General features: G+C 53.9%; 5 protein-coding genes across 5 annotated transcripts; 3 read left to right on the forward strand and 2 right to left on the reverse strand.

Annotated features, from left to right (window-relative positions):
• Window positions 1-1013: 1013 nt before the first annotated feature.
• On the forward strand, window positions 1014-3117 carry CC84DRAFT_1111320 (FAD-binding domain-containing protein). Its single transcript, XM_018175276.1, has 2 exons — window positions 1014-1888; window positions 1936-3117. The coding sequence occupies exons 1-2, from the start codon at window positions 1106-1108 to the stop codon at window positions 3064-3066; spliced, it is 1914 nt and encodes a 637-aa protein (XP_018040074.1). The 5' UTR covers window positions 1014-1105; the 3' UTR covers window positions 3067-3117.
• A 2205-nt stretch (window positions 3118-5322) lies between these two features.
• On the reverse strand, window positions 5323-6918 carry CC84DRAFT_1160815 (uncharacterized protein). The gene is made up of 2 exons (XM_018177585.1): window positions 5925-6918; window positions 5323-5872 (listed from the first exon to the last, which is right to left on the reverse strand). Exons 1-2 carry the CDS (start codon window positions 6702-6704, stop codon window positions 5813-5815), a joined length of 840 nt encoding a protein of 279 aa, XP_018040075.1. The 5' UTR covers window positions 6705-6918; the 3' UTR covers window positions 5323-5812.
• Window positions 6919-8688: 1770 nt separating this feature from the next.
• CC84DRAFT_1213111 (glia maturation factor beta) lies at window positions 8689-9323 on the reverse strand (the record flags this gene model as incomplete). Its single annotated transcript, XM_018182505.1, has 4 exons — window positions 8689-8880; window positions 8930-9060; window positions 9166-9268; window positions 9303-9323. 4 exons carry the CDS (start codon window positions 9321-9323, stop codon window positions 8689-8691), a joined length of 447 nt encoding a protein of 148 aa, XP_018040076.1.
• Window positions 9324-9604: 281 nt separating this feature from the next.
• On the forward strand, window positions 9605-10957 carry CC84DRAFT_1160817 (Molybdopterin binding protein). The gene is made up of 4 exons (XM_018177586.1): window positions 9605-9744; window positions 9801-9818; window positions 9866-10014; window positions 10067-10957. Exons 1-4 carry the CDS (start codon window positions 9661-9663, stop codon window positions 10701-10703), a joined length of 888 nt encoding a protein of 295 aa, XP_018040077.1. The 5' UTR covers window positions 9605-9660; the 3' UTR covers window positions 10704-10957.
• Window positions 10958-11663: 706 nt separating this feature from the next.
• CC84DRAFT_1160818 (ras-domain-containing protein) lies at window positions 11664-13109 on the forward strand. Its single transcript, XM_018177587.1, has 4 exons — window positions 11664-11905; window positions 11955-12069; window positions 12126-12401; window positions 12470-13109. The coding sequence occupies exons 1-4, from the start codon at window positions 11894-11896 to the stop codon at window positions 12703-12705; spliced, it is 639 nt and encodes a 212-aa protein (XP_018040078.1). The 5' UTR covers window positions 11664-11893; the 3' UTR covers window positions 12706-13109.
• The last annotated feature ends 1190 nt before the right edge of the window (window positions 13110-14299 follow it).

Here is a 14299-nt window from a genome sequence, read left to right on the forward strand (position 1 = left end):
CCTTGCGTTCAAACACTTTCCACGTATGCTCCCAGTCCGTACAGAATGCGCGCATACAAAAGCTGCTCTCATCAAGAAGTAGAGCTAAGTTTCGACACGGAAGATTACCACAAAGTGTTCGCGAGCCATGACTTTGATTTTTTTCCCTTTTGCTTGCACATTTGTACGGTAATCATTGTAATTCTGTACCTGCCCATTTAGGCAGTTTGGAAGTTGAGTTGATTCTCTCCTACTTGCCAGTGATGGCAAGTTGGTGAGCTGCTCGTGAGCCACTCCTGAGCCGCCCTGCGCCGTGCGATCAACGAATTTCCTGACATGCCGTTTTAGGCAGTTTGAAAGTGGGACTTTGGCAAGCGCACCGTAAATCCATCGCACCTCCGAGTCGCGTTCATCACCTCACCTAGGCTTCCAACATCAAGCAAATCATTCAACAGCCTTTTCGGATTGAGCACCAAATGTGACAATGAACACTCTTCCCGCTAAGCGGTTGCAAACATCTTTTCTTCACGAGACGTGGAACAATCTCGGATAGATGAATTCATCCGGCACAGCACCCGGCGTCCTCGCTCCTACACATACATTCCAAGACATGTCCATACCATGCGATGGCACTGTTTCGACCGCTGCTGAGCCGCAATATGGACATCACGTCACCGCGCAATGACATGGCGTTCTGCTGCCACCCAACGCAGCATATACGAGACTCAAATGAATGCCATGGCGGCCATACATCCGGATGTAACACGTAATACCACCGCAGCTATCGGGTGATCGTACACCGGGATATCTGCATGCAAACGATGGCAAATCTCCGCTGCGAATCAGCTGTGATTCAAGGCGTGGCAAAAAGCCCTGTGCGGTGGTCGCCATGCGTCACTTCATATATCCTGAGATTCGAGAACGATTTCGCGCAATCTGGGGGAAGCCAAGATCATCCAGAAAGCTTGCATCGCCGTTCGGTAATCGAATTCTTAGTTTGCGTAAAACAGCAGAAGGACCCTACACCCTGCGACATTCTGTTAAGAGGCCACCTCAGCTGCCAGCCTCGTCATACAACACGATCGCTGTCTACTTTTGCGAAACGACAAACGACGCGTTTCAATTGATGATGGCGCCTCCACTACCCGCTCTGTTACTAGCATTCTCATTGCTTTCGATCCCCTCCCAGGCGAGAATATTGTTTCCATTCGAGCAACGCCAATTGACCAAGGAATACGTCGCATCGCTTTCAGAAGCAGATCAGGCACTTTTTGGGTTCGACGACGATCTCAGTACTCTTGCAGTGAACACGACAGACAAGAGATGTCGCTACGGCCCAGCCGACGGCAAATGGCCCGCAGAAAAAGCATGGACACGGTTATCCAAGCAGCTGAGCACAGCCGATGCTCTCATCAAGACAACACCCCAAGCATCCGTATGCTATGGGACTGCGAAAGATGACGCGAAGTGCCAAACTTTGACTGCAAGCTGGGCAAACTCGTACACGCACATTGACGATCCAACCGAGGTGCTGTCGCCTATATATCAAGGTCTCACTTGCCAGCCGCCTACGATCTACAATAGCGGCAGTTGTTCGTTGGGAGGGTACCCTTCATATGTTATCAAGGCAGCGGACGTGCTAGACATCCAGTTAGGTATCAACTTCGCGCGCAATGACTATCTACGTCTCGTCATCAAGAACACTGGGCATGATTTTGGAGGAAAGTCGGTCGGTGCTGGTTCGTTGAGCATATGGACACATGGTCTAAAGGACATTCAATTTTTCGACAGCTATACGGACGGAAGCTACAAGGGCCCTGCTGTAAAGGCTGGCGCTGGCGTGCAGGCGTTCGATTTGTACAAAGCCGCCAACGAGAAAGGCTTGGTAGTAGTCGGTGGTGAGGGACAGGTAGGTGCTTCCTGCTGGAAGGCAAGTCTTCTTGCTAATGTAGCTAGACTGTGGGCATCATGGGAGGGTACATCCAAGGCGGCGGTCATTCCCCGCTCAGCTCAATGTACGGTATGGCAGCGGACAACGTCCTAGGCTTCGAGATCGTGACAGCCACGGGCGAGTTCCTGACCGCAAATTCAACGAGCAACCCCGATCTTTTCTGGGCCTTGCGAGGAGGCGGGGGCGGCACGTTTGGAGTCGTCACATCTGTGACCGTGAAAGCCTTCAAAGACCTCCCCGTCACCGCCGCCTCCTGGACCTTCGACAGCGCGAAACTTGGCAAAGACAAATTCTGGACCGCCGCGAAAGCCATCTTCGACCGCTCAACCGACTACGTCGATAACGGCATTTACACCTACTTCATCCTCTCCCCCTCCACAAATGGCAAAGACTTCACCTTCACAATGCAGCCCTTCTTCGCCCCCAATAGAACCACCCAAGGCCTCAACGTCATCCTCGCACCACTCCAATCCCAGCTCACCGCCCTCAATATCCCCTTCTCACCAAAGATCACGGAGTACAAAGGCTTCTACCCAGCATGGCAGGCCGAGTTCTCCCTCGAGACCCAGTCCGATGTGCAAACCGCCTTTGGCTCCCGACTTTTCCCCCGCTCAAACTTCGCCTCCGAAACAGGCCGCAACGTGACATTCACCGCACTCCGCCAGACCGCCGAGGCAGGGCAGATGATCATAGGATTTAACCTCGCGCCGACGCTCGCACGGGGCGGAAACCCGGACAATGCGGTGAATCCTGCGTGGCGCAGTGCTGTTTTGCACGCCATCACTGGCCTGCGGTGGGACGTCAAGGCTTCTGCTTCCGATATCCGCGCTGCACGTACGTCCTTCACGAATGGGACGATGAAGCGGTGGCGCGATGTTACGCCGAGCAGTGGGAGTTACCTTAACGAAGCAGATCGGCTGGAACCGAATTGGCAGCAGAGCTTCTGGGGGAACAACTACGCAAAGCTCCTGCAGATTAAGAAAGACTGGGATCCGAAGGATGTGTTTTGGGCTGCGAATGCAGTCGGAAGTGAGGGATGGGTCGTGGAGAGTGTGGATGGTCTGCCAAATGAGAATGGGAAGCTGTGTAAGGTTAATGGGACTACCGCCGCTGTAGCGGAAGAGGCTAAGTTCTGAGGGCGTCTTGAAGAGTGTGTGGGATTGATTGTTCGACGATATAAACAGCTGTAAGCACAAATCAAGAATGAGTACAATGTTCCATGATCCCATGATGTATGCGTACGCGTGGCATAGTGGAATGCGAGATCCTGGCATGGAAATAATATGACCATCCAAACACTATGGTGCTCCTACCAATACAATTATGAGTCCTGTTATGACTCCCCCTCGAAAAGCATGCTTATGACCGAAGAAATGTCTCAGGCCGCTCTGGCCTGCTCTGGTAAGCCAGCGGCTCTGTCCTGTTGTGGTGAACGTAGAGATGCGGGAGTGTCCTTCGAGTCTGAGTCTGAGTCCGAGTCCGTATCTGTGTCCGTCACATATTCGAACCACACCGTCGCAGCCCTTGCTATCAAAGTGCCAAGGGCAGTTCCCCAGATGCACGCACAGTAATCTGATACGGCCCCATCTGGAATGTTCTCGAACACCCTATGCGAAATGAGGGCAGCGGCTAGATTTTGAGGTTGTCAAGGGTCCTTTCAAGGGACGTGTATTTGTGATATAAGACTGCGCAAACTTACCTGGCATGTAGAAGAAGTCAGACAACCATATTCTGAGGCCCAGCTTGAGGAGAGACATGGCGGGCTGGAAGTGAGAGACGAGGTGCTTGCTTGGAAGGAACTAAATTGACTTTTCTGAGCGAGGTGGCATTGGGCGTGCGATGGTCGAGCTGTTAGAGCGAAGATGTAACGCGCGACTGAGATCCTTGCTATTGATGCGTGCGGTATGTTGGTGTGGAAGACCAGACGGTCTGTGTTGTTTGGGTTTGTTGAGTTACGCTAGCCAGAAAGGAAGTTGCAGTGAGACACGAAAGGAAGTAACACGGCGATGGAATGTCTGGAAGGAGCTGCCCAAGAGCGGCTTTATCGCCAGTCTGAACCTTCCAAGCGGAACCCACAGGGAAAGGGCGATTATACATCCATATGAGGCTTTCTCTTCATGGGATGTACAGCTGTTACTCCGCAAGCTAGAGTTTAGCCCCCGGGAAGTTTTTGGTAAGACAATAGCGTATGAAAGAAGTCTTATGGCATATAATCAATCTTTCAGGTGCGTTGTCACGTGCTGGGAGCCTTTCAACCAAGGCATGTCCCCTAGCAGGACCTATCCTTTTTTTTTTTTCGACTCCAGCACCTCTAGACTTGGTAGCTTGCTCATACTCTTGCCTGCACAAGATCCTAATTACTATCATCAAAACCTTCCGCCGATTTCGACATCGGAAAGTGTTCCAAGGGCTCAGTCACAAAAGGCTTTCCGATATTGTGGCGAACAGGACGCCTCGGAGCCAGCTCGTCTGTCGGTCTGCCATGCTTGTAAGCATGAACAAGCGCTATGAGTCAGGGGCGTGCAACTTACACTCGTAATGGGCTTATGGAGAGCAGGCATCAAAGATGATGGGGTGATTTGTCGCTGCATGGACGGAAGTGTTGCCAACCCACAGTTCGCCATGGACCAAACGAGGAACAACCGTCCTTCCCTCGGTTTCGAGAGGTCGCGGGATAGCTGTCTCCAAGATGCCTTGCCGTAGCTGTGCCATTTATTCCTCGTAAATTCGAGCCTCTTCTTCTAGCTCGAAAAGTCGACTTCCACGCGAAAAGCTTTCCTCCCAAGTATCGCATTCCGGTGTATCCAGTGGGAGTCTACCTTGGTAGGTTGCCACCATAAACCAATTTTACCGGACGAAAAGACGTCGATATTTTGTATTTGGGCAAGCATACTAGGGAAATTTGATACGTAGGGTGTAAGAAGAGTTGATGTGCTGCTATATCAAAGCGCTGTGGTTGATCCGTAATGAATGCGCTCCAAGAGAAGAGATTGAATTTTATATACTCTGGTGCCCATTCTGCCACTCACTCGCGAAGAAATCTTCGGTGAGATTGACATCGTAGGATTGAAATTTGCCAGGACTTATGAAAGCCAATTGACCCCGTGGGAGAGAGGTGCGCATGGAAAGTACCGATGTGGATTCCATCGACACGTGAAATCTGAACTTAACAAGTTACACGGGATCGTAATCTTCGCACTTAGCGGCAGATCGGAAGCACTATCAATCACCACTTATGTTTGTGCACCCTGCTGAGTTGATGTCCTACGTTGGCTGCGGCTTGAAATAGTGCATAAAGTATCATATTCGACTGTCGATCTTGTATTCCACAGCGGGAGTGAACACTAGCAAGGCATTAAAGCGAAACATTCACCAAAGTAGCATTGAGAATGTTATGAATAAGATATTTGGTTGAAGACTTGACAATACGTATGTTATGGAGATTCAAGAAACGAAAGCTGCTGCACTAGCGGCGAACGCGATCCGATGGAATTGCACCACGCGGGAAATCAAGATCATTGGGAGAAGGGCTTAGCGATGGAGGACGGTGCTGTGCTACAGGGATAACACCTGGAAGTCGAAAAGTCGGAGGCGGAAAAATGTCGAAATCCTTTTCGTACTCCTCAGGCGGATCTTCGCCATGTAGAAAGTCATCGTTCGAGCTTTCGTATATGACGGTATCGTCGTCGTCGTTGTCCTCCTCCTCCAGATACTCCCCGTCTATAGGCACACATGCGATCGCCTGCCCAAGGACCTCAGACCTCGGCCCAAGTTGCGGTCGCTTCACGAAGCGGCCGGTCTGAGACGCCTTCTGCTGATCGACCTTCCGCACCCGCTTAAACCAAGGATCGACGTCGCCCTTGACGGAACCTTCGCGATCATTTAGAATCTGATGCTCTGGATTGACTGCAAGGCCGTGGACGTACTCCACGGACTCGAAGCCTCGTTGGCTGTTAATCCATCGTTGCGCAACAAAGAGGTGAGGAGAACCTACCGGCTTAGGGATCTTCTTGATTGCTTGATTGATGTTCTTCCATGTGTCTTTCATGAAGAGACTTTTCAGCCAATCTTCCGGGACCGGGGTAAAGATGTAAGTCTCGTTCAAAATCTCAGACTCCCAGGTTCTAGCCCGGACCTCGCCGATCGCGTCGTGGTCAAGCGTGCAGGCGAGGATTACACCATCCCACGTGTGGTTCTCCCAGCTCCAGCCGATCTCATTGGAAATGTCAGTGTCGAAGGCGAAGACCTCCACAAGCCCGTTAGTCCAGTCCACATGGGGCAGACCACGCCATCCGTAAATAGCGTGCGCGAGCTCGTGTGTGATGGTCACCGCAAGAACAAATTGGAGGCGTATGTCTGCGTTTACGTCCGAGTACGTAACCGCATTCTCGCTCATCAGGTTGTACAGGAATTTGCTACTGAGGCCGATGTAGCTATTGTAGCTATCCACGGGCTTACGGAGGCGATCGAACCGTGAGGAGTCGATGAAATCCTTCAAGATCTCCCAGAAAGAAAACTGGGTTACACCGGCAAAAGTAGGACCTTCTGATTTCTCCGGCCGCCAGTAGAAGGTGGTCCGGTCAGCAAGGCTCTCAAGCAGGGCCTCAAAATCTGCACATGCAGTCTGAAGGTCGTCTTCCCGGTTGGAGTGCTCGAGGTAGGTCTTCCTAGTGGCGGCATCCGTGACGGGGGTCCCATACATGAGATGGTACCAAAAGGCGCCGAACCTGGGATCGAGCAAGAACTTCGTTGCTAAAGTCAGTGCCGGGCGCATGTTCACCCAAGCCTGGTGCCTACGTCCTTCCGTGAGTCTAGGCTGCAGCATTGGGTTCTGCCAATTCGAGGGTCGGAACACACGGTGTATGTGCGTGCCCAACGCGTCCGGCGAGTTCCGAAACTCTTGCACGAATAGTCCGGTCACCTGGGGAGGCACTTCATCATTGTTTCGCTCCTCAGCAAAAAGGGCTCGCATACCTACGTCCTCTTTGAATGCCTCAAACTTCCAAGTGATGGCAATGGACCCCCACCGATAATCTGAGATTGTACGTTGTGGCCGGAGCGGGGGCTGCAGCTCCGAAATGTACCGGCTGAGTTCAGTGTCGCGGGGCTTTTGTGGAGCACTTACATGATTCCCTTGCAATTTGCGCTCTCGGCGTTCTCGAACTCGCAGCTTTCGTAGACGATGTTGAAACGTCTGCTTCCTACGCTCGACTTTATTGACGCCCGAATACCTTTGTGCGTGATAAATCACGTCTTGCACAAATTCTCCAATACTAGAAAGGTCATCGCATCCAATAGAGAAACCCATTGCTGTTCAGGTCAACTGTAGGAGGGCTTAAAGTTTGTGACGCCTGAGTTGACTCCTGAGGGACGTCCCAAGTGGTCCACTGAGTTGGGTTGTATTCTCTATTGTCGAAAACGATGATAGTAATAGGGAAGTATATAGATGTCCTCATATAGAGAAGAGAACATGGTGAGGCGCAACTTTCACAGCGCTACATTGTGAGATGGCGCTGTCGCGGGCGAGTCTGATACTATGATTACGCCATGTGACTTTCCAAATAAGATACCCATGGGTTATGGTTCGTTGAGCAGCGTTCAAGGACAATACATATCGTCCACCTTCACAGAATGCTTCAGTGACACAGAATTTGTCGAACAAGAAGGTTGGCCGTGCTGGTCTAGATAGAGTGCTCACTGAAAAAGTGTCAGAATTATGTTCATATACAGTGTCAATAGTCGAAAGCTTAATCGTCGGCGGGCATACTCGTTTTCGCCTGTATCGGCTTTTGGAAGTTCAAACCATGAGCATAACTGTAGTTCTTGAAGTTAAAGTACGCCAATTCTCAGTTTGAGCATTGTGTGCCGCTCGATCAGACATTGTGATTGTTAGTCTCATGCTGAGTGTTGTCCTTGTTTGTTGTGTACTATTGTCGCTCACTCTCACTCGACACCGTAGTGCATGGTCTCGCCACGTCTTTGCTGAGGGCGAAGACTGGTCGATCATGTCTATCATTCCTAATCGATATGTCTCCGTTCCAGGCGCCTTCGCGGGGACTTCAGGATTCCGAACGGGCTGAATCAGAATTCGTGCTTGAGCCACCTGGTGTAGATGTCGAGTCCTGCGTCCGAAATTACGTATAATTGCGTTAGTAGCAAAGCAGGCAAAGGCTCCTTCATTACCTCACCGCTTTGGCGACCATATCACGCGTTGACGCGTATAGCGGCGAGCCGGTATGTGGACTGAACGCGGAAGGTGAGTGAGGCAACGTAGGCACGCTGATTTGATGGGGTTTTCGATTGGCTCGATTGTTTAGGTCGGAAATCGCCCGGGTGTCGGCTAACAGTATCGTGCACAATGCTTGCCGTCGATCATCGTCGAGCAAGCACTAAGATATCGCAAAGGAAAAGCAGCGTGGTTGCAATGCGTGGGGGCAGTAAGACGAGCTGAAACAGAAATGCTGAAACGTAAAACGAACAATTAGGGCCGGGCTTAGCGTATCGAAAAGACGGCACGTTGAAGGCTTCGCTGATATTGATATCTGCTTGGGATTGGTAAATTTCGTTGTGGTGGGTACTCGTATGTTCAATCCCACACCGACGCTAGAGCACTTGGCAGCTACTTCCCGCGCGCGCTGGCGGTGATTTGGTTGACGTTCAGCCAAACAGAAGGCTGGCGGCCGCGGCACGTGCGGATGCCCCTTTCCCTCTTATCATCGTATGTGAAATATGTCCGCGCGTTTGACTTTGGTAGCGCACTATGAATCGCCTTTCAATTTCTCTTCGATTTCTTCCAAGTCGTCGGCGCTGTCGATCTCAATTATCTTGTTCACCTCGGCCGTGTTGCGCATCAGCTCTTTTGCGCCAGCGTAAAGCATCTTGACCTCACTATTGCAGGTGATCGGGAGGTAGTACAACATGACGTAGGGGACTGATAGTCTTCCCGAGTCCTGTTACATTTAAGGAGATGTACTGTGAAGGTTGGGATGAAAGGCATACGAGGGTCAGCGGATAGCTGAGGAGTACGAAACGCGGAGCATGGTCTGGCAGCTCATCGGCAAGCTCCTGTACGTTCGTGTAGACCTCTCCATCTATCGGCCGTATCTCGAGCGTCTTCTTATCGATCTCGTCTGGCGCACACAGGCGTCAGCCTCATCTCGTGTATGAACAACGTGCCGACCATGGGCGAGCATAGCCAGAATAGCAACAGCACAGGAGTGATCAGACCAGCGTACATATAATGGCCTGGGGGTCTTTGGCCCGCGAAGTGCCCAAGCGGAATTTGCGCAGCTTCTGCTTCGTCTCGTCAGAGAAGGTGTAGAGCCGCGACTCGGACGACTAGCCAGTGTTAGCTCGGCGTGGAACATTCGACAGAGGCTTCGAAACGTGCCATGATCGCGTGCTCCGGGGGATATCTGCGATAGAGTTTGCGTGAGGGTTTCAAGTGTCAATCGTGGAGTAGTAGGGCTGAGCGGGAGGCAGTAAGCTCCGCGAAGTGGGATTGGTGGTGCGGGGCAGTTGCGAGATGCGCTACGCGGGGCGCGCCTGCTGGACATGAGCCGTGGTTGCACCTTCCATGCGACTAGCTACTCAACATCAAGCCTCCACCATCACCATCACGCATCTCTTCGAGCTAGATATCTATGTTTAGCAGATTGGGCCAGATAGCCAGACACCTCTCGCGACCAGTTCCCAACCACACTCACCGCGCCGCTTATACGTCATCAATCATGGCCGCCACCTCTGCGCAGAAGAAGGGGCTGATTCACACGGCTGCGTGTCTCATCATTGGAGACGAGGTCTTGGGAGGCAAGGTACGCAGGTCCACCGCTCGCATATGCTACATTGGACATGTGCTGACGCGTTGAAGACGGTAGACACGAACTCGGTACGGGCGTCAACGGGAGACGATATGTACTTGCTAATTGCTTCCAGGCGTACCTCGCCAAGTTTTGCTTCTCGGCCGGAATCAACTTGAAACGGATAGAAGTCATCGCCGACGATGAGAGCGAGATCGTGGAGGCGGTTCGACGCATGTCCAAGAATTATGACTTTGTAGTCACTTCTGGAGGCATTGGCCCTACGTACGCATTGCGTTACCTCAGGCGTATATCATGGGCTGACTCGGAATTTCAGACACGACGACATCACGTACCAATCGATAGCGAAGGCGTTCGACCTACCGTTAAAGCAGCACGATGCAGCCTTTGAGCGCATGAAGCGTCTCTCCAAGCCGCACCCTTCGCAACCCAACTTCGACTGGAACACCCCCTCCGCTGCACTCACTGCAAAGAAGCGCATGATTATCCTGCCGTACAACGATTCGATACCAGATGAAGAGCAAGTCATCTTCATTGATGATTCTCTTTGGGTGCCCGTAGCGTGCATCAACGGCAATGTACACATACTGCCTGGCGTGCCGAGACTGTTCGAGAAGATGTTAGATGGACTCAAGTCTAAGCTGCTGCCCCGGCTCGCGGATCCGGAGGGCAAGGGCGTGCTGCGGATATTGATCTCGACCCCTCTTCCGGAGAGCGCCGTGGCCGAGTATCTTACGCAGCTTGCGGCGCGGGCAGAGCCCAAGGGAGTCAAAGTGGGCAGCTACCCGAGGTGGGGCAAGGAGCACAACACGGTGACGCTGGTGGGCCGTGATGTCGAGTTCATGGAGTCAATTGTTCCGGAGGTAGAGAAGGCGGTTCAAGGGCACCGTGTTGCGGTCGAAGGGGAGGACGACCCAGAGCATACGGATCCCAAGAAGACGGAGGTCGCGTAAGGCTGAGTGAGCTGCATGTAAATAGAAAGAGGGGCAGGCAAGTGAAACGTATATAGATATTAGATGATTTTTTGGGGCCGCAGCAGATGACGGGCAGAACTTGTCGGCACGGCGGACGGGGTGCTGGGCTTCTCGAAGGCCCGTGGAAGGGCCTTGTGGCCCCCGTGCAGCAGCACCGAGCCCGTTCCCCAACGCAAGACAGCGGCGCGGTGGCGATCTGCAGGGTGGTTCTCCAGAGGTGCTTGTTTCGCGAGGGTTGCCCATCTCGGTGGCGTGCGCGACAGCAGCAGCGCTCGCTTGAGCCGCCCGCGTGGAAACCGTGATGCATCAGGGCGGTGCTGCATGTACGAAGCCGCGGCGCGTGTGCGACGATGCGTTTTCGCGCCCGCATCGGCCGGCGTGTCAGGTGACGTGCCCTGGAAAATGGGGCCTGGGATGCAACGACATGTCACCCGGGGCGCGGGCTGGCGTCTACGCGCACACGGGCGACTGTGTGTCGAGCAAGCGTTCGCGCTCGCCTCGGCTGCCTGGCCCAGTGCGCTGTGACGGTTCGCACGCTTGCTGGTCGCTGCCGTGCCCAAGGCTGCCGCTGCTGCTGCCGCCGGCGTGCGAGGCTGCTCCCTGAGGCCCCAGAGAGGGCTGTGGGCAGGGTGCAGGGTGCAGGGTGCAGGCGCCGCTTTAACCGCTGGCCGGGACGCGCTGCACGCGTTCGCTGCTCTGGACGCGCTGGGCTGGGTGCGCCGCTGCGCAGGGCTCTTATTCGTGGGGAGCGCCTCTGTTCACGGGCTTTTCGTGGGAGCTGGAGCCAGCCTGCCATCCGCGCTATTGCCAGCGCCGAATCAGCGGCTAGCAGGGGCGCAGGGTGCAGGACAAGGTCGAGCTAGCAGACGGTCGTTTTTGCTGCCGGCGCGGAGCACTACAGTCGACCTCCCGTCTCCCCATTGCCAGAACCCGTCGCTGTGACAGCTACGACGACCCGTCAAAGATCCGCCCCCGCCCGCGACCACACGAGGCCCCCCAATTGCACACCTGCCTGCCTGCCTGTTGACCTCACATCGGCCCTCGCAACCCCGACGTCGTCCCTGCCTCCCTTGGATCGCCGCACCGCTCCGTGCCCGCCTCCTTCAGGACCTCCTGCGAGACAGCGCCCTCGTCGCGCCGCCCAGTGACACCCCCGATACAACCACACAATGGCATCCAAGGTGCGTCCACTGACCTGCCTGCCCGCTCTTGCTCCCTAACACCGCGCAGTTCCTCCGAGAGTACAAGCTGGTCGTAGTCGGCGGCGGAGGCGTGGGAAAGTCGTGCCTGACCATCCAGCTCATCCAGTCCCACTTCGTCGACGAATATGACCCAACCATCGAGGGTGAGTCGCGCCTGCCGCATCCGTCTGTGCGCCTGTCCCGATGCTAACGCTCCCAGACTCGTACCGCAAGCAGTGCGTCATTGACGACGAGGTCGCCCTGCTCGACGTGCTTGACACAGCCGGCCAGGAGGAATACTCGGCAATGCGCGAGCAGTACATGCGGACCGGCGAGGGCTTCCTGCTCGTCTACTCGATAACCGACCGCCAGTCGTTCGAGGAAATCATGACGTTCCAGCAGCAAATCCTCCGGGTCAAGGACAAGGATTACTTCCCCATGATTGTGGTCGGCAACAAGTGCGATCTTGACGGCGAGCGGCAGGTGTCAACACAAGGTGTGTACCCACCCGAGTCATGTCTCACCGTCACGTCACATCCCCAACGTCGTGCTAATCTCCCGCAGAGGGCCAGAACCTCGCACGGCAATTCGGCTGCAAATTCATCGAGACCTCCGCGAAGAGCCGCATCAATGTGGACAACGCCTTCTACGACATTGTGCGCGAGATCCGCAGATATAACAAGGAGATGTCCTCGTACACGGGCGCGCAGTCAGGCGGTCAGCAGAATGGCGTATCCAAAATGGGCGTGGAAGACGGCAGCGACGAGAAGAAGGGCTGCTGCGGGTGCGTAGTCATGTAGAGCACATTCCTTTTGTTTGCTGTCGAGCTGGCGCGAGGCGCGCGGAAAGAGATGCTTGATTGAGGAAGAAAGATACCTGTCGCCTCCGGCGCCGTCTGCCGCGTCGAGAAGGCCGACGCTAGGGAAGCCGACGCCCGAGACGAAAAATCATTGATACCTTTAGCACGTACTGCCGCTTTAACTCTACGTCCCGTGGTCTGGCATCCGATCTTACCCTTCTCTCGAAAACCAAAACCAACCTACTTTCTGCTGGGAGGGCTCTTCGGTGTTGCCACGGATCTCTCTCTCTCTCTCTCTCTCTCTGTTGCGGGAACGCGTACGACCATCATTGCTCGATCGACCCAATTCGATCCAACATTTCCTCGTCGCTTGGACCGACCCGAATCTAGACTCGATTTTTCCTATACTGGCATCGTGGCAAATTGTTTCATTGTTCACTTGTTTCATTAACGCCTTCACGGGATGCTGCACACGAGGAAGGGAAGCTGGCTGGGATGCAGCGGCATAGGCGTGCTGATTTTCCTTTTTTTATGGATGGAAAACTTCCTTCCAGTTTACTTACATCTTTTTTACTTTACTTCTTTCCCTTTCTTTGAACGTTATCTTTCTATTGAGTCTACTTCACCTCTAGATCGGCATCTTTAATTTCTATGACAATAATTATCTCCGCTTTTACGATTGGCCTGGGTCTCTCATCCTCCACCTATACATCCATCCATGAATTGATTTCATGGAGGTTGTCGTGACTGCGCACGTCACGTCACATTAAGGTTTGTAGTCGCAGCCCGCGCATGCGTGGTTTACCAGCGCTGGTTCCGACCACGCGCGTGGTTTCCAACGCTCTCACATGCCTTTCCCAAAGTTGCAAGCGTTCTCTGTGGGCCACCACGACCCATCACGCCAGCGCTACTCCTCTCCCACACCACTTCCACTCTCAGTGCACCAGCGCTACGTAAGCTTGAACCCAAATCCACGACCACACCATCCTCTCCAAACTTTTCACTTGCGTGGTTTACTATGCGTCCACAGTGATCGCCGCCCCACCCCCTCATCATGCAAACCCGAGGCACAGTTGTTTCAACGTAGCCAAATCGCGATACGATGCAGCCCGCCACTTGCCTATCTAGGCGCACCTTCCTTACACTCCCACTCCAGGTGCGGCCGAGCCTCACCGACCCAACCCATCCTTAGCTGGTGCCAGCAAGACGCCGAAGAGCACCAGCTCGCCGGCCCATCCCGCACACACGCACGTGCGCGGTGCATGAGCTTGAGGCCGTTTGGCGCACCGGCATTCCGGGGTCCGAGGTCTAAGGATCAGCGCTGAGATGTGGTTCTCTGGTGTTGCGTGGGAGTATAATCCAAGGGAGGCGAGAGGGGTGAGGTGAGGTGTGAGTTTCACATGCCGAGGAGACGGAGGAAGTTCCGCTGCCCTTCTTCAAAGTTTCCCAGGTATGGGGCCTGCGTGTCTGGTAGGATGGATGAGATGATGTGCTACTCTACTCCGCTTGTCGAATCGAATTCACATGCGGACCAGACCAAGATGCAATTCCATACCCAGATACAGACTCCGCACCGCACCGCTACCATGCTGGTG

Source organism: Paraphaeosphaeria sporulosa, assembly GCF_001642045.1.
Source record: "Paraphaeosphaeria sporulosa strain AP3s5-JAC2a unplaced genomic scaffold CC84scaffold_2, whole genome shotgun sequence".
Taxonomy (NCBI): Eukaryota; Fungi; Ascomycota; class Dothideomycetes; order Pleosporales; family Didymosphaeriaceae; genus Paraphaeosphaeria; species Paraphaeosphaeria sporulosa.